Source organism: Kryptolebias marmoratus, linkage group LG13 (genome assembly GCF_001649575.2).
Source record: "Kryptolebias marmoratus isolate JLee-2015 linkage group LG13, ASM164957v2, whole genome shotgun sequence".
Classification (NCBI taxonomy): Eukaryota; Metazoa; Chordata; class Actinopteri; order Cyprinodontiformes; family Rivulidae; genus Kryptolebias; species Kryptolebias marmoratus.
The window spans coordinates 1,847,386-1,874,962 of NC_051442.1; the positions used below are offsets into that span (position 1 = coordinate 1,847,386).

At 40.2% G+C, this 27,577-nt stretch overlaps 1 protein-coding gene across 3 annotated transcripts; it reads right to left on the reverse strand.

The window, feature by feature from the left end:
• LOC108243597 (beta-galactoside alpha-2,6-sialyltransferase 1-like) lies at window positions 1-27,577 on the reverse strand. Of its 3 annotated transcripts, none has more exons than XM_017429163.3 (9): window positions 27,306-27,577; window positions 25,007-25,085; window positions 15,520-15,726; window positions 14,573-14,941; window positions 14,212-14,476; window positions 7,824-7,921; window positions 6,437-6,538; window positions 5,969-6,143; window positions 1-4,697 (listed from the first exon to the last, which is right to left on the reverse strand). In XM_017429163.3, exons 1-9 carry the CDS (start codon window positions 27,323-27,325, stop codon window positions 4,432-4,434), a joined length of 1,581 nt encoding a protein of 526 aa, XP_017284652.1. In that variant the 5' UTR covers window positions 27,326-27,577; the 3' UTR covers window positions 1-4,431. The 3 variants fall into 3 exon arrangements, with proteins under 3 accessions (XP_017284652.1, XP_017284653.1, XP_037834899.1); XM_017429164.3 differs by having other exon boundaries at window positions 27,278-27,577; XM_037978971.1 differs by lacking the exons at window positions 14,212-14,476; window positions 14,573-14,941; window positions 15,520-15,726; window positions 25,007-25,085; window positions 27,306-27,577 and adding an exon at window positions 8,040-8,168.

Genomic DNA, 27,577 nt, shown 5'->3' on the forward strand with positions numbered 1-27,577 from the left:
ACTTAACAAGCGATCTATATTATTTGACAGCTAACAAAAAAGAAACTAAACAGGATCTGAAGATGGTGCTGGGAATTACTAATTTTATACATCTGTCATACATCAAAAAACAGCAAAAAGAGGAAAAAAATGGACAGAATCAACATGAGAAGTTAGTTTTGTTGCACAAGGCTGACTGAAATGAGTTTGTTTTGCAATTTTCTTCACACAATAATGAAGCCAGGAGCAAAAAGGAAAATACATGAAATAAATATCTATAAATAACAGAAAAGTAAAAACTTACATTAAACAACCAACCCTGTGAAAGAGGATGAAGGCAAAGCAGAAGGAAAAGTGCATCTATTAGCCAAAAACAACAACAAAATACCAAAAGGCTTCACAATAATAGGTGCTGATTTCTGAACAACTGCATAGGAAGAAAATGTTTTCTTAGTTTTAATCTAAATTGCAATGACATCAGTTATTCAAGCGTTTGCCAGCTGAATTAAAAGTCCGGTAACTGAAGTGATTACAGACAAAAAAGAGCCATTCTCAAAGCCTCGAATGAGGATTTATTTAACTTAAAGGTACTCAATGCAAAAGTAATAAAAAGATTATCCTAAATGATATCAGGCAGTGCCTTTTGAAAGAGTTTACACTTGTTCTTTCTTTCTTTCTTTATTAAAATGTAGTCCATGATTGACCTACATTAGGTTGGCCGTAGTCTGAGCAGGTAAACAAATATGGTGGAATTGGACAAGAAGCAGAATCTGGGAGATGATATTTAGGTGGAAATATAAAAGTGAATCTGTTGCTATTCGCCAAAAAAGAGATTAATACAAATATTAAGAATAAATTTGGGGGATCAAGCAGGACGGTGGCATTCAAACAAATGGGGCGTTTGCAAAAATACCAGTAAGTTTCCTGTTTTACCTATTTTTCATTTAGTTTCCATAGGTTAACAAGTGATAGTTGGTACCCAACATATTCTGCTTACAGATTTATAATTTCAGGACAGATTACCATCGAAATAATAAAAATAGTGAGCAGATTAAACTTTATGATTTTTTTCTTTTGTTCAATCTTCATGACTTTGCAATGAGTACCTTTAAGTGTTAGCATAGATTCTCAAAATGCAGTTACTACATATAAGTTTGTCATTTTGTCCCAATAAACACATTTTTTTGGCACAGAAATTAGTGCTTTGTAAACAAATAAAAAAACTTGTAAAAACTAAATTGCAGTTGCTGCAAAGTGGCTACATCTGGTTAGCTGGTGGGCAGCCTTTGCAAAAGCTAATTTACCCACTTCTTTATGTGTTTTTTAAATTTAATAAAACAATTTATAGCTACAATACTTCAGTCGTTTCATTTTGTCATTCTGTCATGTTCCACCCACAATGCAGACGCAGTGAAACTCACAATCAATGTGCGCTGCCCTGCGGCAGGCTTCCAGAAACTGCCCAATCAGATGGAAGGAGACAGCAGCTGTACCAAATTACAAAGCTGGGGAAAAATAGATTAACAATTTACATTTAGCTGTCAAGTCACTCCGATTAAGAGATATTATAACAGCAGCAAAAATAAAAAAAATCTTCAAATGGCAGTCAAACTGGACATTTCTTCAGCATGTTCCTGTGTTTACAATGAGTTTGAGCTTCGGCGTAACTTCATGGTTTGGTGACCCAGTTCTTTGTTTGCCCAAATAAAACATGATAAATTTCATAATTTAAATTCCATTATGCAAGAAGCACCACACACTATTCAGCAGTGTCTGTTTGAGTGCTAATAAAAAGGAAAAACAATAAGCTGCATTGCACCATATTGGCACTGTTTATCACACTTTGTTTCTCCTCGCGCTACATTACTTTGGAGAAAGGTTTTTACATATTTTAAACATGCATCAGTATTCATAGAAAAGGAAGTGATAATGCCCCTGGCAGTTGGTTTGGATGTGATGGCGCTGAAAACAGAAGAGCCATGCATAGATTAGCCGACTGAAGCTTTAGCGCCCCTGTGACGAGGCACCAGCGCAGAGTGAACACAAAACCATGCAGGGATCGTTAGAAGAGAACTTTTTATGGCTCAGTGGACGTTTTGACCAACTTTCACTAAAGATAGACTATTAATTGACTTTAAGTTTGAAAAATGGGATCAACAGCTTAACTTAAAGATAGATTTGAAAAGCTAAAGGTACTATCTCACTGGGCGGCAACTGTTGGCGACTAGTTGGTGAACAGCCTTCTTGAGGAAGTCTCCAAAGTGTCTCAAATTGTTTGCAGAACTTCTTCAAGTGAGTCGCAGAGGCTGCAGTGTAACAAGTTCTCTCCCAAAGTAGTTGCAGAGTTGATGCAGATGTGAGTTTTATCGCAGACATTTCCGACTGTCTCAAGAGCGCGAGAGCTGTATTTTGACACCTGCAGGGAGCACAAACTAATGATAAATTAAAAAAATATTGAAATCAGATCCAAATCTGCCCGTTTTCTTTTTAAAAGCGTACTCCAGTAGAAAATCATGACTGTGGGGGCAGCTGCCAACATGGGTACAAAGCAAACCGAGGCAGAGGTGGGCAACGAAATCATGTGTTTAGCAAGCCATGCACATGACAGTAAGTCATGATTTTCAAAACATTGACTGCTCAAAATAGAATCCCATTGCTTGCTAGCCATTTAATTGCAAACACCCTGCAACAACAAACTATTGACGACTGTCTCGCAATTTTGAATCTCCAACCAGTCGGCAACAGTTGCAGCCAGGTGAGATGCTACCTGAGGCTGGAGAATAAACAGAAAGGTAGAAAAAGATGCTACTTGATGAGTTAGAAATGCTCAGTGCTGCAAATCCCATCCAAGAGGTAAACAATGTTCTTAAACATTAAAACGAGTTTCCAGTGTTGTGTTGGGCCCCTGTTTTCAAACACAGGGGGTCAAGGAACTGGATCTCTAAAACATTCTCAAAAGCAGGGTTGACTCAAACAAAAGAACCCTCAGAAATTAATCCTTCAGAGAAAAATAAACATGTTAATATGTAAATAACAAACAGCAGAACAACAAAAATGCTTTTAAATGTAAAAGTAAAAACCGAAGCAGAAAATTATTATTTTTTACATAATCTAATTTTAGGGGTAAAAATATAACTTGGCAGTGAGAATAATTTTGAATAAGACTATTTTTTATGAGTTGAAGCTTAAATTTAGGACATAAAATGCTCATAGTTTTACTTTACTTGGAGTATTTTCCATCAGTTATGTATATCATAGTTTTTTTGTCTGATGCCAACTCTGCTCCAGTTTCTCTTGTTGCTGATTTAGAAAACTGAGTTAAACATAACTGTAATCAGGTACCATCGTGTTCATAATACAATATCTTTTTCTGAACCTAAACACTGAAATTAGAGAGTAAAAGTTGAGGATCACGCTCCTGGTTTTTATGTTCTGCATACTTTAGATTTTAGGTCAGATTTTACACATTAAGTTTGAAAGCATCACAGTGAAAGTTTTAAAATCTGTTGGAGCTCAATTTAGTGGAAAACCCAAGGACATTTATGGACATGTAGTCATTTAAGAGATGGACACTAAGATCAAGATCAGAGCTCCATATGTGGGTTAATCTGCTGCTGAAAATAATCCGATATATTCACCGTTCGCTCCTGTCCTGAGCTGTTTTTCTAAACTAAATCTAAACATTTCTGAGAAGTTTTAAAGAGCTGGGAACAGATGGGCTTTAACCGATCAGTGAAACCTGAAAGCAGATTTGAAGTAATAAAGAAAATGTTATTTTTCTAAAATGACTATAATTCATCTGAATCAATCTAACTTCACAGTATAGAAACTATAAGCTTAATAATTAGATTCCTGTTCCTTGTTTAAAGTTATTTACCTTCTAATCTCAGTGATTATTTATGTTCTTTACATTTAGATATATTTAACATATTATGAACATTATTTTACTTGTATTAGTTATACATTTTACATGAATGGAAGCTGATTTTTTTAAGTCTTGAAGATTGTAAACCAAACCCAAAATTGGCAAATCTTGCCAACAAAATATACGTTTGTCTTTTTTTATATAAAAATTCTGTATTTTCTACAATAACTTTAGATGTTTTCTGTAAACATTTAGAGATTTATATAATGTTTGGCAAAAATGTCAAGTGAAAACCAATTTTCGAAATAAAAGTATGGCCTTGAAATGGAGTTCTTTTATACTTTTACATTATATTTAAAATTATACATTATCTAATGTTATTTACAGCATTTTTTTGAAAATAGCTGGCTCAAATGGCAGCTGACTGAACTCCAGTGTGTTTTATGATGTTGTGTTTACAGCCTGCGTTATTGACAGAATTTAAATGGTGGGCTCATGTAGGTTCGGCAGTGAGTGTGAGGATTTCATGCGTCTGTCCTCGTTCTTCATGCAAGGTTTTGTTTTGCATTGAGTGTGTGCGTGTTCAGTCAGTGTATAGGCGATCCTTCAGTGGTGCAGTTCATCGCACTGAACCCAGGAAGCGTGACGCGTCCGTCCATGTAAATTTCGCGATCGGAGCCCAGGTTCATGCGTTTGACCAGGTTCTTCTCATACAGCAAGGGGTGGTAGGCACCGAGCGTGCAGGCGGCATCATAGAAACGCTGGTAGTAGTGGCAGAGCTCCGTCTTTCTGCGCGACGGCAGGAACTCGTAGACGTGCACCACCTCACACAGAGACATCATGAGGACAGTTCCTGCACAGGGAAAAAGGCTACATTTATTTCTGGCATAAGGATTTTTCTACTCAGAGGTTTAATCATAAATGTTTTGTAGAAGCAAATTGAAATAATCATTTTTTGCAGCATAAAGAGGATGTTTTTGTACCATTTTCATCTCTTACACATCAAATTTTTATCTACCAGTGCTTTATGGCTGGGAACAAAAGGTGGAAATCACAGAATACCTCTTGATGCAACACACCAGACAACGTGTGACACTGATAATATCACAATATATCAATTCTGCTATCACTGATAAACTGGTACACACTCCCAAAAAGGACAAAACACGATATTTGTCCAACTAAGCAAATACTAAACACCCATTTTTTTAGTTATTACAGTCATCTTCCTCTTCTTTCATTCATGTGCTCAGCGCCCCCACCAGGAGCCACGAAGTAGCAACGAGGAGAAGTGAAATTTGTTTAGAGCGCCTTATTAAACTAAATATGAAATCAATATTTGACACAAATTGATTATTACTGTGGAGGACAGTATTCTTTACCTCTCCTACCAGGCTGTATCTCCTATTAAAGCCTAACTTATTGCTTTGATTTAATAAAAATCAAATAAATAAAAGGTTCAGTGTAGATTTTTAAACATTCCAAATTATGTATAAAGCAAAAAAAAAAATCAATTTTTAACTAATAATATCTAAAAATTGTTAGAAAAAGGAGAGAGTACTGATGATTTTACAGGATATTTTATGTTCAAAAAGTCTGTGAGGACTAATGTCAAACAACACTGTTTCAGATAGAGGTTTGGAATTATGGAATATTATTAGCGATGAAATGAAGAATGAAAATTTAAATGTATCTAAAATTAAAGTCATCAGTGAGCTCAAATCTATCTGAGTGTGGAAAACAAAAAGGTATGGGAAGAAAAATGAGACATATTGAGCTTCTGACTGGTGTGTCTTTTTTATATGGGCATTTAAATCAGTTTATTTTGATTATTATCATGTTAAATATATTTTGTTTGTAAGAAGTAATGATGGTAAGTGGGCTGTTATAAGGTGCAGCTTTAGCCTTCATTCTTTTCCGGATTGCTTGTATTACTCATTTATCTTGACATTTTGTAGAGAATTTCATTCCCAGACTTCTCATACTTCTTCAGAGAGTCAGGTTACTCACACAAAACTTTTCTTTGTAGCTAAAAGCTTAAACAGTGCTTTCATCTTAGACACATGGACTTTTTGAGGACGGCGTATAAGCAAGAAAAGGTGAGGTAGCTGGTGTTTCTCATACCTAGGATGCCAGAAGAAGGCGGGTTCTTCTGAATGGGTTCAGCCATGTTGTCTTGTATTAGCTGCCAGAGCTGCCACTCAAAGCGAGGATGCAGGATGTAGAAAGGCTGCTGCGGGTGAAGCCTCCTGTATCTCTGGTACTGGGTGAAGATGGGGTAATCTGTTCGGTTGTACCACTGCAGGAAAGATGCACCACGAGTAGAAATATGCAAAAGGTGGTTTTGAGTTTGCAGAAACCTGGCTTTCACTGGTGCACTGAATGCCACATGCAATTACTGCATACACAGACAGGAGATTCCTATGTTTTTTTCCTTTTTTTCAAATTAATAAACAATAAAAACACTAAAACTAAACCATAATCAGTTTGCTGTTTGTGGTCTTTTGTTTAAAACACAAAGAGTGCAAATGCAGTTCTCAAAAAGAGGCAGAATAAGGCGAAGCAGCATTTGTTTGTCAAGTAAAATATTACCTGAGTGAGGTCAGAGGAAAAGGGGGCGGGGTCCCACGCCACCAGAACACCTGAGCTGTACAAAGAACTGGACAAGAAGCGATGTTCATCTGTCGCCATCACCTGGAAAACAAGAAAAGACACAATCGTAAACAATTTTTCAAATAACTTATTGGCCTTTAATGCAAATTTTGTGTTCTGAGAAGCAGCAGAGATTCCTACAGTGGTATATAATTTCACTTAATACACTTTTAAATAAATACATGACAAGAAAATTAACAAATGTACTTCTAGAATAATTTCAAAATAAAAAGATACCCCCCCAAAAACACATTTTATGTCTCTGGCATTGCAGTCTTCTGTTATTATTATGATTTAATGTTATTTATTTAAGATTCACAAAGAGCTGTTAAATTAAAACGTTTTTCAGTAGAATGTGTATGTATCAAGTCTTTGATGAATTTTTTTTTTATTTCTTGAGGACATGACTTTCAGACACAGTTTAAGGCTTATCTTTTTAAAACAGTAAATATTTTATTAGCTACACAAACATATCCTATACACTGAATATGGATGCTGTATGACTGTAACTGCTAACTTTGGTTGGTTTGAGAGTATTTAAACTTGAACCTTATTTGCGTGTTGCAGGCCCAATGTGAAGTTCAGACTGTAAAGATGTCTAAAAATAAAAGTGAAAGGCTCTGCAGCTAAATCACCTACAGCTCAGAGAACATACAGCTCTGTTTGACTCGATGGCTGCCTGATCTTTACATCTTGAGTGAGTTATTCACCATAATTTAAAGCTTTATGACTTTAAATCAAAGCGTAATCGTTGCATTTATTTTATCGTTTTCTGTTTTGTGCATATATGTCCAGCTTTCGTTTTAAATCAATGTTGAGTCTTATATTAAATTATGTGTGTACAAGAAGCCAAAAATAATAGCAGCACGACCTTTAGATGTTGCCACAGCAACCTGTCAGCTCAGCTCTGCTTTTAAGGACACAAACTGTGTTAGATACGCCACAGCTTCATATTCATCATCCATCTCTTCTATTTACCTGTTTCTTCCTGTTTTTGTCTCCAGCAGTCATTGCTCAGAAGGCGGACACACAGAGACAAATCATTCACTCTCACCTAGGGATAGTTTTGTTACCAATGAACCTAACATGCATGCTTTTAGTCTGTGGGAGGAAACCAGAGTACCTGGGTCAAACCCAGGTAAACCTGTGACCTTCTTGCTGTGAGGTGACAGAGCAAACCACTGCCCCGCCGTGCCACGCTGCTTCTTATTCATTTGTGCAAGAGAAACCAGACTTTTATTCTGAAAAGCAGTTTATCGCAGCAGATTTCTGTCTAGGAATCCTCACAATACTGTTATAGAATACCAACCAGTGTTATTGTGATCACCTGTGAGTTGATGAGACGGACCGTCGTTTTAGACCCGACATCTTTCTCGAACCCGCTGGTTGGCGCGCCGTTGAACCGCATCACTGCATCATGAGAGTCTGAAATGAAAAACAAGACAATTTTCAAAGAGGGAAACTGTTGGGATCAGTGTTTTTGTTTTGTTTTTTTTTGTAATCTTGGGGTTGGGTTTTGTTTTGTTGCCTGCTGTTTCCTCACCATCCAGCAGAGGTCCTCGATGGGCTGAGCCCCTGGAACATGCGGTGGCAGACCCTGTTGACGCACCTGTGGCTAATTTGAAGAGGGCTGAAGTGGAGTATTTATGCTGCGGCTGGCAAACACTCCGGTGCCTGAGTGTTAACCTAGAATGGTAAACTTTCTCTGAGCTAGACCCTCTGAGTTATTCACCTGAGTGATCTCCCGATGTGTTTCCCTCTCGTCAGGTTTTCTGCCGTCTCCCAGCGTGTAGCCTGTGGATACAAGTCTCCGAGTGATCTCCGCTCCGGTCAGCCTCCCGAGGAACCGTTACCCCCTCTGACGCCTCAGGTAGTACCTGTTGGAAGCCAGTACCCTCGCCCCTGGATGAATCGAGCTCTCCGTTTGCCAGCCGTCCGCTACAGCCGCTCTTACCTGTCCGTCCTCCAACGTGCACCGCTCGCCGGATTAGCGAGCTCTGGACCTCAGTCTTCCGTCGCAACCTCAGGCAACAATCAAACCCATTTCACCCCTTTACCCAAGTAAGATTCACCGACTATCTCTGCATGATCCATCTGCCACCGACTGCTATTCACATCTGTCCTCTCATTTAACAGTTGATGACCTTGCAGTTCCAACCCCGTATCCAGATCTCCCACCACTTCTCTTTATTTAATAAACTTTATTATTGTGATTCGCTCAACTGGTTGTGTTCTTGCATGTGGGTGCGTTCACTAGGACCCAATATGACAGAACACTCAGGCCAACAAGTTACCCCGGCAGACGCAATCAGGAGGGCGTTGTCCGAGCAACATGCCCTCATTCAGTCTCACGACGCTGCCCTTCGAGAATTGGGAACTCGACAGGCTGAGACTAACCGCCAACTTTCTGAAATTTCAAACTTTCTGCAGAACCCTGTTTCACAGGAACCGAGTCCTCCACCTCCGCCAGCCGCTTCCATTCCGCCAGCCCGGCCCACATTTTCCGAGATACATCCACCTACACCAGAAAAATTTTCAGGTGAGGTTCACAAGTGTCGTGGTTTCCTGCTCCAATGCTCAATAATTTTCAACCATTCCCCGCAAAGTTTTCCGCATGATAATGCTAAGATAGCCTATGTTCTCTCACTGCTTTCCGGTAGAGCCCTGGAGTGGGCTGAGGCAAGGTTTCCTTCCCCCACTGATTTTGGCTGTTCCTTTCCTGAGTTTCTGGCTGAATTAAAACAGGTTTTTTGTCAATCAATTGACAAGACGTCAGTTTCTCGTGAGTTATGGAACCTAAAGCAAGGGTCAAGAAGTGTCTCTGAGTTTGCTATTGACTTTAGGATTAAAGCGGCAGCAACAAACTGGAATGCAGCTGCCTTAAAGAGTGCATATTTTCATGCTTTGAGTGAGCAAGTCAAGGATGAATTATCAACTCTAGATGAGCCAGAGTCTTTGGAGGAGTTTATTAACCTCACAATAAAATTGGACAACAGAATTCGAGCCAGAACCCGAGAAAGACTTCGAAGGAACTACTCAGTGAAGACCTTTACCTCTGCGACACCTTCCGCCCCACAAGTTGAGCCTGGACCCTCAGCCCCAGCAGATCCGGAGCCTATGCAGGTGGGACACGCACGATTGACACCCGAAGAAAGGCGTAAAAGAATGATCTCACGTCTCTGTTTGTATTGTGGCGATCCCACCCATTTCATTGCAAAATGCCCCCTCCGGTTAAACCCGCAGGTCCGACAGTAAGGGTGAGGAGTCTGCCGGACCAACATCAAGAAAAGAAATCTCGCCTACTCATTCCAGCTACATTGTTTTATAATAACCAATCTCTCCCTTTGTCTGTGTTCATAGACTCAGGATGCGAGCAGAATCTTATCGATTCTGACCTGGTTAAGCAGATGGGGATTGAAGTTGACCCACTGGCCGTTCCCCTCAGGGTTTCAGCTCTCAACGGAGAGGCTCTGCCCAGAATCACTCACAGAACCAAACCAGTCCGTTTAATCATCTCTGGTAATCACACTGAACACATCTCATTTTATGTTTTCCCAGCAGCAAGCTCCTCAGTAGTCCTCGGGTTCAACTGGTTAACCCAACACAACCCACACATTAACTGGTCAGAATCCCACATTGAGGCTTGGGCAAGTCACTGCCATTCAGCCTGCCTCCATGCTGCCGTTCCCCCCAGTCCTGTGGCAACAGAGCCTCAAGTGACGGACTCCCCAGACCTCTCCGCAGTCCCTGATGACTACCATGATTTAGCTCCCGTCTTTAGCAAAAATAAAGCACTCACACTACCTCTGCATCGTCCTTATGACTGCGCCATAGATTTGTTGCCTGGGGCCCCACTTCCTAACAGTCGACTTTATAACATCTCCAAACCTGAACGTGAGGCAATGGAAAGATATATCAACGACTCTGTAGCAGCAGGAATCATTCGGACATCTTCCTCACCGCTAGCTGCAGGTTTCTTTTTTGTAGGCAAGAAAGATGGTTCGCTTAGGCCATGCATTGACTACAGAGGCCTAAACCAGATAACCATTAAAAACAAGTATCCCCTTCCCCTGTTGTCTTCAGCTTTTGAACCCGTTCAGGGCGCCGTCATTTTTTCCAAGTTGGATCTCCGAAATGCTTACCACCTGCTACGTATACGTGAAGGCGACGAATGGAAGACGGCCTTCAAAACACCCATAGGCCACTATGAATATTTAGTGATGCCATTTGGCTTGTCAAACGCGCCAGCCTTTTTCCAGGCTTTAGTCAATGATGTTCTGAGAGATTTCATTAATGATTTTGTCTTCGTCTATCTTGATGACATTCTAATTTATTCCAAGTCCCTAGAAGAACATAAGAAACATGTTCGCCTAGTTCTTCAGCGTCTCCTAGAAAACAGGCTATTTGTAAAAGCAGAGAAGTGCGAGTTCCACCGTCCGTCAGTTACATTCCTGGGTTATGTGCTTGAGGGCGGACAGGTAAGGCCTTCAGAGGACAAGATCAAGGCTGTTATCGAGTGGCCCAGACCAGACACCCGCAAGCAACTTCAACGCTTTCTTGGATTCGCTAATTTCTACCGTAGATTCATCCGCAACTACAGCCAGACGGCTGCGCCACTAACGGCGCTCACCTCCACTAAGTCAGTCTTTACTTGGACTCCCCAAGCCGAGTCTGCCTTCATGCAGTTGAAAACGCTGTTCTCCAAAGCCCCTGTTTTGGTTCAGCCTGACCTCAAGAGACAGTTCATAGTAGAGGTTGATGCCTCAGACTCGGGAGTTGGAGCAGTGCTGTCTCAGGTGTTAGAAACGGATGGAAAGACTCACCCTTGTGCCTTCTTCTCACGCAGGTTGACCCCTCCTGAACGCAACTATGATGTCGGAGACAGAGAGTTGTTAGCCATCAAGTTAGCTCTTGAGGAATGGCGACACTGGTTAGAGGGGGCGGAGCACCCCGTCTTAGTTTGGACGGATCACAAGAATCTGTCATACCTTCAAGCTGCCAAGAGATCCAACCCCCGACAGTCCAGATGGTCATTGTTCTTTTCCCGTTTTAATCTGTCCATTTCTTACCGACCAGGCTCAAAGAACATCAAGCCTGATGCGCTGTCCAGGTTACACACCCCCGACGACGCTGAAGACGGTCCGGCTCCCCTCCTCCCTCCCAGTTGCACGGTTGGAGGGGTTACTTGGGAGATCGAAGACCTGATCCGTCAGTCACAACAGTCTGAACCTCCCCCCGAGTCATGCCCACCAGGTAAATTGTTTGTTCCTGCAGCAATTAAGCCCCGGTTTCTCCAGTGGATCCATGCATCCAAATTCTCAGCCCATCCAGGTATCAGTCGTACTATTGCACTCGTAAATCGAAGGTTTTGGTGGCCATCTATACACAAAGATGTCAAAGAGTTTGTACTTGCCTGTCCTGTTTGCTCCCGTAATAAGTCTTCTCATCAGCCCCCGGCAGGACTCCTCCAACCACTGCCTACACCCCAGCGCCCATGGTCCCATATTGCCATGGATTTTGTTACAGGCCTACCCAATTCCAAGGGTATGACTACTATTCTTACTGTAATAGACCGTTTTTCGAAAGCCTGCCATCTAGTTCCTCTCCGCAAGTTACCCACTTCTTCTCAGACCGCCCATCTCCTCATCAAACACGTCTTTCGCCTTCATGGCATTCCCCAGGAGATCCTGTCTGATCGAGGTCCTCAGTTTATCTCTCAAGTGTGGAGAGAGTTTTGTGCAGCTTTAGAAGCCAAGGTAACCCTCACATCAGGCCATCACCCCCAAACTAACGGACAAACTGAACGAATGAACCAGGAGCTGGAAGCAACTCTCAGATGTTTCACTTCTTCCAATCCTGTTGACTGGGTCCAATTTTTGCCCTGGGTTGAATACGCCCATAACTCTCACGTGTCTGCTGCGACAGGTTTTTCCCCTTTTGAAGTCTCTCTAGGATATCAACCACCACTCCTCCCCTCTGATGAGAAGGACATTTCGGTGACCTCTGTGCAACACCAGATCCGTCGCTCCCAGAAGATTTGGAGAGAAACCATCGCAGCCCTCCATAACACAGCGGCCCAAAACAAACGCGTAGCTGATCGTAGACGCTCTGCTGCACCAGCATATACTGTTGGGCAAAAGGTATGGCTCTCCACCCGTGATATCCCTCTCAAGGCCATGGCTAAGAAATTGGCACCTAAATTCATTGGACCTTTTGAAATCCTGTCCATAATCAATCCAGCAGCAGTGCGTCTCCGTCTTCCCTCATCCCTTCGTATACACTCAACCTTCCATGTTTCACAGCTGAAACCTGTCCTGACCAGTGAGTTGTGCCCTCCGACCGAACCCCCTCCTCCCACCCGGATTATTGATGGTCATCCAGCCTACTCCGTCCGTCGGATCGTGGCCTCCCGTCGGCGAGGTCGGGGCTACCAGTACCTCGTCGACTGGGAGGGCTACGGTCCGGAGGAGCGTTCCTGGGTCCCCCGCTCCTTTATTTTGGATTCCACTCTGATAAGAGATTTTGTTTCGTCCCGGGCTTCCTCTTCGCGGTTGCCGGGTGGCAACCGTTGAGGGGGGAGTACTGTTGGGATCAGTGTTTTTGTTTTGTTTTTTTTTGTAATCTTGGGGTTGGGTTTTGTTTTGTTGCCTGCTGTTTCCTCACCATCCAGCAGAGGTCCTCGATGGGCTGAGCCCCTGGAACATGCGGTGGCAGACCCTGTTGACGCACCTGTGGCTAATTTGAAGAGGGCTGAAGTGGAGTATTTATGCTGCGGCTGGCAAACACTCCGGTGCCTGAGTGTTAACCTAGAATGGTAAACTTTCTCTGAGCTAGACCCTCTGAGTTATTCACCTGAGTGATCTCCCGATGTGTTTCCCTCTCGTCAGGTTTTCTGCCGTCTCCCAGCGTGTAGCCTGTGGATACAAGTCTCCGAGTGATCTCCGCTCCGGTCAGCCTCCCGAGGAACCGTTACCCCCTCTGACGCCTCAGGTAGTACCTGTTGGAAGCCAGTACCCTCGCCCCTGGATGAATCGAGCTCTCCGTTTGCCAGCCGTCCGCTACAGCCGCTCTTACCTGTCCGTCCTCCAACGTGCACCGCTCGCCGGATTAGCGAGCTCTGGACCTCAGTCTTCCGTCGCAACCTCAGGCAACAATCAAACCCATTTCACCCCTTTACCCAAGTAAGATTCACCGACTATCTCTGCATGATCCATCTGCCACCGACTGCTATTCACATCTGTCCTCTCATTTAACAGTTGATGACCTTGCAGTTCCAACCCCGTATCCAGATCTCCCACCACTTCTCTTTATTTAATAAACTTTATTATTGTGATTCGCTCAACTGGTTGTGTTCTTGCATGTGGGTGCGTTCACTAGGACCCAATATGACAGAAACTTTCAGACTTATTGATGTGGTACACTTTCAGTTTCGACATCTGTAAATAACTCAGAAAGCAGGAACACAGAAGCCTTTAAATACATCTGCTGATTTCACAGCTGCAGGTTCCTGATAACATCTGTCTCAGATAACTTTTGTTGTTGTATATTCATAAAATGTATTGTTTGTGTGTGCAGATTATCTTTTGGAGTCAATTCAATTTAAGATGACAATTGATATGCATTCTTTAAAAAAAAAATATAATATTGTTTTATAATCGAAACACCTTTCAAATAAGTCATTAGTTTTATTAGGCAGCTGTCGTATAAATCTATACCTATTTCTTTGCCCAGTCCAGAGTTGCGGAGCGACCCCGCTGATGACACCACGGCGCAGCTCTTGTATGGCCCGAGGTCAGAGGTCAGCTGTTTCATTGGCAGCTGGCTGGCCCAGGGCAATGCCGAGAAAGGCTCGAGGTCAGAGGTCAAAGTTGTGACTTCTACCTTTTTCTTTAGTTGGCAGAGCAGCTCAGGACCGGTTAGCTTCGGCCTGCCAGAGACACCACTGGGGTTGGGCAACTTTACTCCATATTTATTCATCGCCTGACAGAAAGAACAGAAGTGAACCGTCAGTGTAAAATAAACTGTTCTGATTTCAGGTGCTTTCACACACACGTCAGTTCTGGCAGAAGCTCTTACTTGGTAGTTCTGAACCACTTTCTTCATTCTGCTCCCCAACATGCTGCTGGACATCTCATCATTCCACACCTCTCCCAAAAGCCCGTGAGGCCCGAAGAACTCAGCGTCCCCCGATCTGCCACTCAGCTCCCCCTTCCGCCGCCCTCCAAAGAGGGTCTCCAGCGCCCGTGTAAAGGGGCGGGGCAGCATGCGAGCAAAAAACCCAGAGGGCTCCTTTGCTCTTGCTGCTTGCTTTAATGGAGACTCCAAGTCTTCCAGGGTGTGGTTCAGCGAGGAAAGGACTGGGATTGGGCGGTGAGGGTCACCAGGAATGACACCTGGGAGCTTCTGAGGGTCGATGTACATGGATTTGGCTCCGCCCCGAAGCACCTGAATGGATCAGAGGGATGATGATACCACCTGCTGAAGCCTAAAGAATTATGTAGCTAATCCTCAATAGACAATATTGTTAAACAATTGTCTAGCTTCTTTTTTCTTTAAAATTTGGCAAATATTATATAATTTTGTCAAACAGATTTCAATTTGTCAGCATGCATGCATCATAAATCAGCTGCTTTGTGGTTGACGAATGTTCCACAAAGATCTATCCTTGGAGCCTAATTATTTACTGTAAAAAAGCATCTTCCATCTGTTTAATGTTTGCAGATATAACTTACATCAACAAGGGCAGTATGAAACAAGCTAATGTGAATAAAGTGTTTTTTTTAAATTAGTTTTAACAGAGGATTGTCATTTTAGATCTGTGTTTGTTATGAAATTACCTGAGCTTTTAAAAGCAACATAAATGTATGAATCATCATATTATAAATTTTGACATGCTAAATTACTATATGAAGCTTTATCATACATTTACAATGTTGTTCAATTTTGTTAAAATAAAGCTCAAACGGACGTACATCTAAAGACTGATGCTTTGAGATCAGCAACAGTGAAGCTGAGCAACACACCTTGATGACAGAGTGTGCACGAGGCTGAGCCCTGGTTCGTGCTCGCACGCCGAAGATGGCGTCGGTGACGGGTACGCTGTTCTCGGCGCAGATGGCGTAGAGCAGACCCATTGAAATGCAGAAGAAGGCCATGCAGACAGCTCCACGGCGAGCGCGGCGCCTCAGACGCCACAGCAGGCTGACTCTGTCCATTGCCGCTCCAGGAATCTGCAGAGGAAACCGTAGACAGCGGATCAAAACCAGAAGTCACACAAATGTGACTTCATGTGAGCTATTTGTTAGGAATTTTGGGACAGAATAATTGAATAAAGGATGGTCCATCTATCATTTAAAAAACTAAATTATATTACAATACAGAGAACTAAATACAAATGAGAAGTAAAATCCAAGTTTTATATTTAAATATTAAGAAAACAAAATGGCATTTTAATTTAAAGCTTATTAAAGTTGAACATGAAAAAAAAATTAAATTAAAACTAAAAAAACACAAAAAGACAGAAACTTAAAGATGAGATCAATAATCACTGAACTGTAGAGGAAATGCAGAAACAGAAACATAAAACTAAAACCACAAGATGGCAACAATCAGTAACCAAACAGGATGTAAAGATTTTTTAAAACAGGAAATCATAACAAAGCCTAAAATAAAGACATCACAAGTTTTAGTTGAGTTTAAAGTTTACACTTTATATCTTGTTTTTGTAAATCTACTTTGTTAATTTATTTTTAGTTTTTTAGAACACTTTAATATTTCCCGGCGCAAAACTGATGCACAGAGAACATATTCAGAGGAATGAGGGCATCGTCCCTGCCCCAGGCGGTGGGTGAACTCAGACAACAGCCAGGAGGAAGAGGAAGATGACTTCTCTTGCAGAACAGAAAGGCCTACAGAGACATTTCTTTATCTCATAACTCACCTGCATTTCCCACATTTAAAAAAAGTAAATTAAACTGATGAACTAAGTGGCTTCAGTTAGGGCATGGTGTCCAATCCTGGTGCTGGAAGGCCACTATCCTGCATGTTTTAGCTTTTTCTCTCATTTGAAGGAATTAGTTATCATGCAGAACTTGAAGACCTGCTAAAGAGCAGATAAACAACTAAAACATGCAGGACCAGGATTGGACACTGAAAAAAGGCACCTGCAGATTTATAACCTTTCAGTCAACCACCAAATACAATAAAATTAGACTTCTGTTTCACTTTGTTGAATGAATAAAGAATCTCTAAACGAAAGACCTAGCATTCCTTGAAGGAATGCATGTCACCCGTCCACCTTTCATGCCAAAGTTTAAACTTAAAGCACATCTCCTAAGGCGTGTCAACACTGAGTATGAGCTGAAGACGACTCTCAGCTACTACCACATAAATCTGACCTCATTTCCTGTAACTTATGAGATATTTTGCTAATGTTTCAGCCAAAAACACACAGAGGCAACAACTTCAATGCTCTGCCTTCTCCGGTGGGCAATAAAAATGTTCAAGACCACAAAGGGAAAAGTATTCCCTTATGGACATGTTTTATTACATTATGTGTGCAGAAGATAGGATTTGTTGGCTTGATTTTTTCTCGTAGATGCAGTCTTTTAGCTTGACAGGGTTAAAATTTACTGCACAGTGAAAACAGGTAAGAGCTCAAAACATTTTATTTTGTAGGGAACAGGAAGGAGAGGCAAGATATATCTGCCAAACAAGCACTGACTTGCTGATTCCAGGTGAATAGAATGTAGTAGTTTTCAGATAAAGTAGGTCTTTCTGTGTTTTCAGGAACCAGAGGAGGTGGTGGAGTATTCTGGAGCAGGTGAATATGGTGTTTGGTGAGCGTGGAGAGAGTGGGTCAGGCTGACTTCTCCTCCATGTTTGGGTGGAGGAGCTCCTGGAGCTGAAAGTCACTCAAGGAGGAACTTTGAAACTGGCTGAAGAGCGAGGTGGAGCTTTGTAAGAAACACACAGAGGTTGCGTGAAGATAGCTCAGCTGAGCGGGATCTGCCAGCGGCACCCCCGCCCAAAGCAGCTCTGTCCAACTGGAATCTGCAAATGATGCATGTTAGAAAACAGACAGCAGACTAGAGCAGAATCCTGCCACTTTGTACATATTAGTTCAGCTGCATACACAAGATAAAAGTTTATACAACGGAAGTTCATATTCAGTGTTTAACAAAGCAGCACTGAATGTTCCAACAAGATGGAAACATTTTAATAAACTTCCTCTAAAAGAAGAATGAGAACACTGTCTTTGACTTTGTGCAGATATTGTAAAAGTAAATAAAAAATGCTTAGTTTGAAGCTTTGTTAGATGCTTGTGTGTGTTTTCTGTGTCAGCCTCGCTGCGGTTCTGAAACATTTTGTGATGTAAATCTGGCCAGGGTGGGATGAGCACGGTTCAAGTTCAAAGTACAGCAGTGCAGCGCAGAGCAGTAAAAAATCTGGCTTCTGATCAGAAAAATCTGACAGATGCAGCACCTGGCTGCCTTTTGTCTTCCTTTCACAGTTTCAGAGCTGAATGAACAAGAAAAAACCAGATTGAAAAGTGTTTGAGTTGCATCTGAAGTAGAATTACTTGACTTGAGCCTCTTTTAGAGTTCATACAGTTCAGTTCAGCCTCACCTCTGTCTTTGTAACTTAGGTTCCTCCACATTTTCCCATTTAAAAAAAATCCAGACTCAAATTTCCAGATATCTCAATATATTTAGCCAGTATCTGACACCTCAATTCAAAGATTTATTGTAACTATACAGCACAAACCGTGCACAAAAAATAAATAGAGAATAACACTTCTAAAGAACAGTTTTTTTTTCTATAATGAGTTTATGGTCCTATTCAAACAGCTGAGCTTTGTTCCAAGACTTGTTTGTAGTGATGAAGGACAGGCTGGCAGATTAATTCAGACAGAATTATGATATCTGCAGACGACTTTGTGAGAGTAGGGAACAGATCAGCAGATTTTTGTTTTTAGTTTTAGTTGTTTTGGTGGCCTTTAGGTAAAATGTTTTTATTAAAAACCGATAAAAATAGTGATAAAAAAGAAAGCCATAAAAATTTATAAAGATTTTTTTAATTAAACAAAAAGTCCAGTGAACACTTTGTTCTGACTGATAAATCAGAAATATTGAGAAAACTTAAGTTTTTTTTTGTCTCTGAATTTTTCTGATGTAAGAAATCTGAAAAACATGACAAATGTATTTTTTCAATAAAATCTTGAAAAAATTAAAACATTGATCAGGTTTTTAATTTTGGCCTCTTGTGTAAATGAGTTGGACCTCCTTCCAAAGTTTGAAATAACTGATGAGAATATCATCTTATCTCGTGGAATAAGTGTCTCGTTACTCCACTGCTGACTACCTTTAATTTTTATACATTTGGTAAATATGAAAAGGTGAGAATAATGAGCTGAGTGGATAACAGTGAAAACATGAGGAAGGATAAAAACACACATGAATGGGAAATTTTGAAAAAGTTTTTCTCTCTTTTGCATAAAAACAAAACAAAAACAAAATTCCAAAAGTTGTCAAAGCATCCTGGACCAACGTCCTGTTTTTTCAGTCAACACATAATGGTCCAAGTCAAAGCTGAAAACCTTCACTTCAACTGAACTTAAATTAACCATTTTCAGGGTCTAAAAACTACATTTACGTGTGAATATTAGGTGCAACTGCCTTTGTTTATTATTATTTTTGTATAATAAACAAGAATGGCAAGAACCCAATGAAAGATACAAAAGAATATAAACTACAAAGTAATGAAAAACTAAACACAGAACAAGCCGGATAAAATGAAACTAAGATGGCACCATATAACCAAGAGATAAATGCTCCTAATTAATGAAACAACCTATGGACCATGGCAGTGGAAATTTATACTTTTATTGTTTCACCTACATCCGATGCATTGCACCTGATGTAGGGGTGTTGTAAAGCACTTTGAATCGCCTTGCTGCAGAAAAGTGCTATATAAATAAATTTCACTTCACTTCACCTGCATTGTGTTGAGCAAACACTGCCTTAGATATCTTGGCATGTGTTATTTGCCAAGTAACCGGGAGGCCGTTGAGATGTCGAAGCATTTGGGAAATGTTTTTTTTTTTTACATTTTTATCTTATATGACAGCTGCAAGGCAGCCTGCAAGGTTGGCAAGAGATGTACGGTGGTGAGGAAGATAAGTGACAAATTCAACAGTTTGTATTTAATCGTTTATTTGAGGTTAGGATTAGTCAGAGAGCTAATGTACTTTACTTCATGTCTTATTGAAGGACAGTACGCTAAAAGAGAAGGAGGTTTCTGAAGGGAGTACTAGTATGACTCCAAACCTTTTATTTTCATCTTGTATGATGTATTTTATATCTATTTTCAAAGAAAACACGTGGATTAAATTGGCTTCCTCTTTTGAAAATGTGACTAACCTGATGTATATTTTCTCTTGTACTGTAATGTCTGCTCCAGCTCTCATTGAGTCAATGAGGTTTTAGCTTTTGTCACTTTGATACGTTTCAAAATACAGTATTTAAGTTTATTCACAAATATGATCCTTATAGAAATACAGGATTTGTCAGGATTTGGGTTTTTCTTTGAGTTTCTTTTCAGATTTAGGGTTATTGTTTGTGTGTGTTTGTGGTTTATTCTGGGTTCAGTTTGGGTTTATTGTTTCTTTTATTTTGTCATTTGGTTCTCCAATCATTATTTAAGCAGAACATTACTTTCCTGTAATGTTTTAAGTTAAGTGGTCTTTCAAAGCTTTTCTTTGCTTTTTTTATTACCTTTCATTGCAGTTCCTACCATTTTTAATTTAACTTTTTGTTGCATCACAAAACTCCAAAATATGAATAATTCAGACACGAAAGGCTTCCAAACTCAAGGGATGAGCTGAAGTTGTACTTTTAGACAACTTAGTGTTTTCTCCAACACATACCTTCTTGATGACCTGAAATTATTCTGATGCAAGATGCTCAAACAGATCAAACTACAAATATTAAAAAGAATAGATTTCAACAACTTCTCATTTTACTCTGAAATACGTATGCAATATGTATGTCTGAACTCATAAAACTGGTTAGTTAATTGACAAACATGTCAACACTGCAAAAAGTTTCTTCTATTTGGAAGTTTTCCCTGAAAAGTATAAAGGCCACTGCTTTAGATGCAGGGCAGACTTTGATTAGTAATGCTGGGTTGTGAATAGTATTTAAAAAAGAGAATGAACTGACTCGTCCATTCTCTCTGAGGCCTGGCATCAAAAAGAGTTTCCTTGGTTACTCTGTTAATTCCTGGCTGCACCACAATGATTTTTAAGCCACTCCTGTTCTTGCCTTTGACCAAGCTACCCTGTAATGAATCGTTTTCCCCTTCACAACACAATTCACAGAAAACACAAGCAGCAAGCAGTCCTCTTTTATAATCACATCTCTGTGGAGTTTCCCCACTACAATACATGTGAAAGTAAAAGTGGGACAAACCAGGAACATGATGCTGGGTATATATATATATATATATATATATATATATATATATATATATATATATATATATATATATATATATATATGTATTATCTTCCACGGAAACATCTTAATATCCTCAAAGACACATTGAGAAAAAAGCTGAAGTTTAAAGCCTCTGAACAGGAGAACATCTTAATGTAAGAATGTCATGATTCAGAAAACTTGAATGCATTTCTGTGGAACCACAGAGAGTGATTGTAATGTGGATGGACACAAACAAAGAATCAAATTTAAATGGGATCTATTTATTACTAGTAGATATAAGTTGTTTCCCATAATTAAAATCCTAGTTTTTATTTGGTTCTTTGCAAAGTTGTCTGTTAAGTGTTGACACTACAGTGGTTTAACCCTTGAGTTTAGGAGCTTTTTTATGCCTGAATCTTTGATAGGTCAGAGTTAAGTTAAACAAACTTAAAATCTATTTTCAGAAATTGGAAAGCAGACCATCTACACTTCCTGCTGAAAAACACTGGAAACATTTGTGAAAGAGCAAAGAGCACAAAAGAAAAAAGGCCTCAGGAGGAAACAGCTGTTTCCACTTCAGTTGAATCAAAGAACACTTGCTGTTTGCATCCTTTCATTTTCTCTTTGAAAGTCTGAGTCTTTATCTGGCATTTAGATAAATGTTTGTCATCACCCTCAATGTCTGCAGGATCAGAAATCTGCTCATCATTAGAATCTTGCTTTTTGCTCCTATTTGGTTAATTAAGTCCTGTTATTGTTGTGAACTTAAGTTGCCATATACTTAATTTCCTTAGAGGGTATACTTTCTTTTTCATTGTGACTTTACATTATCTGGAAAAATAAGCTGTTAAATGAGAGCGAGTGCACTAGATTCACATTGTCTCATTTTACAGATCATTTTCACATTCAAGGTGTATACCACATGCTAAGTGTTCACAGCTGTGGTTTAACATGTCCAGATGAAAGACTGAGTGGTACAAAGGCTTGTGTCAGTGTCATACTGCACATTGTCGAGCTTAAAACAGATGGTGGTGTTAACCAGTATCTGCTTAAAGATGTTCCGCCAAATCCCCTGCACTGACACACATTTTTTTTTTTTTTATTTCACTTGAGAGATGCTGACTTGTATTCATCTCTGAGCTCCAAATTCAGTCTCAAATATAAGTATTTAAACATAAATATCAGCTTTTTTTTCTAGAAAAAATATAGACACTTTCTACAAAATTATTTTAAATTTCTTCATGTTCTCAAAACATGAACAACACATATGCCTAGATGCATACACTTGTCCTATTTGCCTTTACTTAAGAAGAGCAGAAGAGAAATTTCCTGTAAACATGCTCAAAAAATCTGGCTAGTACTCATAAACAGACAGTCAGCAAAGATGTATGTGTGTACTTATGCAGCCAGGAAGTACACGACTGCAAGGCAGGAGTGTGCACGTTGCGGCAGAGCGTGTTTTCATCTGTGTGGGCAGCCGAACTGAGACGGGGCAGAAAAGCATCAAACCACAAAGCAGCTGATTGGTCGGCTCCTTCACATCTTCATGTAATTCTGCCGGGGGGCTCGGTGCAGCTGCACGACAGAAATTTACACACAAAAAACATCCTAAAGACATTTTTGAAAGTGGTGAGTTTAGCTGTTGGATATCAGTTTAATCTACTACCACACCAAATTATGGCTCAATATCTCTAAACCTGACTGAGTTGGAGCCATTTTAGTATCAGCTGTATTGGCCATTTTGAATTTTCGAAATATGAACTTCGCACTGTTTTAGCACTAGGGGTTTAGCTTGAGGTTACAGTCAGCCACTACCATACCACACTGTAGCTCAACATCTCTGAAAAAAGCCAAAGATTTTGAGGTTGTTTTGGGCAAATTGCATCGCCATGGTAACTTGAAATGCCAATAAATGTAATAGCAAACATCTCCCAGCCAAGCCACTCATTTTAATGTATATTTTGTGCTGGTGCACTTTTCTGTTCAGGATGCATTATAGTTGACTGAAGAAGTAAAATAAATAAATACAGTTAAGAGACCCTTTTAGAGGTTGACAGTAATAGGTGTTACCATTGAAAGCATTGGAGAAACTGCCAGAAACGCCAACATCCATAAACTTTTTTCTCTGAAGCATAATAGTAATGTGGTGACAGAAATGAAAAACTAGTGAGTGGACAGTAATCAGGGTGCCTCAATGCTTTGCTTTGGTAACCTTTAAAAAAGAAGATGAATGCAGCTACATGAAAAACAGGAGCGCACAGAAACATGGCAAGCTGGTGTCCGAATTATTGATTTACTGTTGTTTCCAAACACAACACTGGACGTTAAAGGGGACTAATTCAACGATATTTGTAATCATTAATGGTTTATGGAACTGAAACCACTGAGATAATAAACAAATTACACAATAAGTCAGAGGTCATGAAAAAGGAATGCTTCTTCATGCTACAAGGAAGTTTATCTCATCTCTGCGTGTTCTGATTATAGTTTGCTCATTTGTTACTCTTTTCTGCAAATGTGGCAACAACTAAATACAGATGAAGGAACTTTACATTAATGTGGTTCCAGTGATCAAAGCTTGTGCTAAAGATGGTTCCTAATTGATTCTATAACAACAGTTCAGTCTGTCTTTCCACTCCAAAGAGCCACCACAAAGCCAGGAGATTGTGTTCATTTAACTGTCACTTTTAGTAATTGTTTGGTGTTCTTTCAGTTTTATCCAGAGTTTATATTGCTTCTGTCATTATTCCTGCAAACAATGTCTTAATGGAAGGTTTAGTTTACTGTCTGGGTGTGTGAGCACTCTTTACACAGATAGCATTGCCTCTGAATGCACAGGTGGCACTGCAAACAGGATTTATACACACAATCTGAGGCAGAATCATAAAGGCTCGGCTGTAATGACAATGGTTATGAATAGAATTGGGAACAATGGATAGAAACTCAGTTTAAAATGATGCTTGGGAATGCAGCTTCATGCAGAGCACTGGTTAGCAATCTCAATGTGATCAAGGACATTTAAAAAAGCAGGAAAGGGAAACTGTTTTGACACAATACTGCAGTAAATCAGTTTTATGCAATATATTAAACATGGCTAAGATGAATTGAGAAAAGTTAATTTCATCTTTCTGTGTGAACAGGTTAACAGAATTTTTTTTTTTTCTTACATCAATGTTTATTGAAAAACACGCCAATTTTTTTCCCCAAAAAATATATATATAAAACCTTCAATTCAAAGGTCACACAGCTTTAATAAGAAGTTAAAGTTCATGTATAGTAGAAGCATCAGACAAGGTAAATACTAGTCAGCTGAGTTTGCAGCAAAAACTTTTGTTTTGTTCAAGTGGACCCAGGAACTTGTCTCGTCTCATCCCATGACAGGAGTGTCCCGTTCCAACCCTAATGGTCTGGAGACAAGGCTGAGATGGTTTGGACACGTGCAGAGGAAGGACAGTAGATATGTATTGGACAAAGGATGCTGAACATGAAACTGACAGCGAGGAGGACCAGAGGAAGACCACTGAGAAGGATGACGGTTAGTGTGACAGAGCTGGGAGACGAGGAGATGGAAGCTTCCTTTTCCTCACAGCATGTTGAGAATAATTAACAGGTGGTGTGATGTGAATCGACAGTCTTAAAAATAAAACGGGGAAACAAAACGATACAGCTGCTGTTACAAAACATCTGGTTGTTTTCCTTACGTTACATCTCAGACACGAACAGATTGCGTAGTATTAGAGACATTAATAACCTCGGTGCCCTCCGTGTTTGGCAGCGTTTTCTTTAGCAGACTGTAACTGAAGCTGATTCATTCACACAACTGGAGGGGCGTCTGTGCAGTGAAACAATTGTGACACCTACAGCAGCTGCTGTTGCTTCTGAAGCTGTGAATCATCAACACATTCGCCCACTGACGGACTTCTGAGAGCCACTTCAGGCTGTTTGAAAATGGCCTTTGTTTACACACCAGCGTGAGGATTTTAGAGCAAACCGTGCTGATGTTCTAAACTTTGAATGGTGAAGACGTTACCTTGTAGCCCATGATGTGAAGGATCGCGTGTTGTTGTTGCTTAGAAACAAGCTGCCGCCTTCGGGTTTCTTCGCATCTCCTGGATTGAAAAATACATAAAAATAGATTTTATATACTGTATATGCTGCATTTTCTGCTTTCTGCATAGCATGTTACATACAGCTTTTAGAGCACAACCTGTTTTATTAAACCACATGACTATAGCAAATTTCTGATCAACAAGTTCCTTTAAAAGAGAAAATATTCACAGAACGAATAAAAGTGAGAAAAAATAAACCCAAATGACTACAAAACTACAACCACAAATGGCTAAACAAAAAAATACAAAGGTATTTTAATTGATTTTTACCTGTCTGATAATACTGAGCTTTCTGGCTGACTCGGGGGCATTTTTATTTAACTTTTGGATAAGAAAAAGGAAAAGCAGATCCTCCTACACGGTGTGCTTCAATCAGAGCTGCAGAACTGGAATCTGGCTGCTGATACACATTACTGTGTGTGAGTCCCTGTTGGACTAAACCAACGCACAAATCGACTTCCCCTGAATATTTCAATGTTTTTCAGCTAAAAAGCTTCCTATGAAAAGCTGGATGAGATTAGGATCAAAATGGCTCTGGTTTTTACTGGGACGGAAAGCTGCCTGAAGAGCTCCGAGTCACGGCTTTCGCTGCTCTAATGCAACAACTTGTGGTTTTAAATATCCATCTCACCGCAGAAAGTGCAGTTTGGACAAATGCATTGATCTTTTTCACTTAAAGTGTTACAGGGCACGCTTGTAATGCGAGGTCAGCATTGCATTTCATCAATTCGTTCATTATCCAACACTTACGAGGTTAACAACAAGTGCAGTAAAAGTAAAATTCACATTGATGTGCACACTACATCAATGTGATTTCTGTCTACTACTATTACTGCTTTATTACTACTTTAACAACCACAGCTGCAACAAAGTGCTGCACATGTAAAATCAAGGAACATTTAAAGAATAAAAACAGTAACAGAGAAGTAAAAAGAAGAATTCTCATCCATCTATCTATCTAAGATGTTCTTTCTTTAAAAGTTGGTCATTTTTACAGTTGGTATTGTCACTGCTTTGTATCTGTGCTGCGTCCATCGGGAATCACGCTGATCTTCATCTTCTGCAGAGTAAAGGAGTCAGATATGATTTATAGACTCATTAAGAGCTCTGCTGTCTTTGACACTCATTATTCTCTCGGTTTTATACTTTAGGGGGGTTGCAAATGTTTCAAAGTGACAGAAGTGTTCCCATCATTCCAGCATAATCGGACGCAAACAAGAGGAAACAGGATGCAGAGAAACTGGAACATCTTTAAGCGAAATCTCCAGAAAACACGAGGGTAAAACCAAATCTAACAACATAAAGATTGGGTTTTGAAGGCTACGCTGGGTGCAACGGAGACTAGATCCTGTTTAATTTCATTCACATATTGTCTTTCAGTTGCTTTTATTTTTCGTACGTTTTTGCTTTCTATCTGCTCCTGCTGTTTTAGCCGCTTGTACATCAAACTGTTCAGCTCATCCAGCAGACGGGTGCTGTGACGCCTGGTTTTTGTAACTTTTATATTTTTTTCTAAATGTTTACCTTCATTTACAAATATTTTCCCTATAAAAAGATAATGAGATATTTTCATTTCTGTTAAAAACATTGTTATCTTTGAAATCTGCCTCAGCGTACTTGCTAGGTTTTTTCTTCTTCTGCTACTTTTAGCTATGGTTTTGCTCATTTTACTTTTCAGCCTTTTGCTACATTTAGATAGCATTAACTTTGAGCTTTTTTGCTACTATCCTTTAGCCACATTTAGTTTGTGCTCTGCTTATTTTAGCTTGTCTGCTTCCTTCAGTTTCAGCTTCTTCAGCAAATTTCAGGAGAGCGATTCAGCGTTAACGCTGCAATTTTTGCAGAAAATGCAGATTCTCTAGTTTTAGTTTTCATTATTCACATAAATCTTTAATGCCTGTAATGCATGGGGATTTTGCATTTTTTTTTGTTTTGTTTTGTTTTTATTCTCTCTTGTTGGGAAATTAAAAAAACGGGTCTGACTGAACTAATGATGAGAAAATAGAAAAAAATAAGAAATGATGGAAAGAAATTATATTTTATCAACACGTAGCTCTTTTTTTAATTACATCATGGGCTTACGAGGTTATCACAGATACATACAGTAAAAAACATAGATGTACACACAACATGGATCTATTTATCTATGTGATCTATATGATATTATGATCTTATAATTTTGTGATTTTTACCTCAGGTGTTGCGCTGTTTTTTGCTGACCTGGGTAAAGTGATGCTCATCCGTCGCGTCGAGCCGTACCTCCGGTCTACCGACGCAACGGGACCAGGCAGGTCGTCGTTGTTGTTGCCGCCGCCATGTTCCCGGTAAGCCCCCACAAACGCCGCGCCGCCGTCCTTTCTTCCTGCCCGAGTCCTCTCTCGGCGTCCGGGGACATTTGGAGCAACTGGACCGGGAGCAGCAGGTCCGTGTCTCTGCCCCCCCTTCCCCAGTTTTCTGTGTCAGCGGACGGGCTCCTGCAGGACCTCGCGACA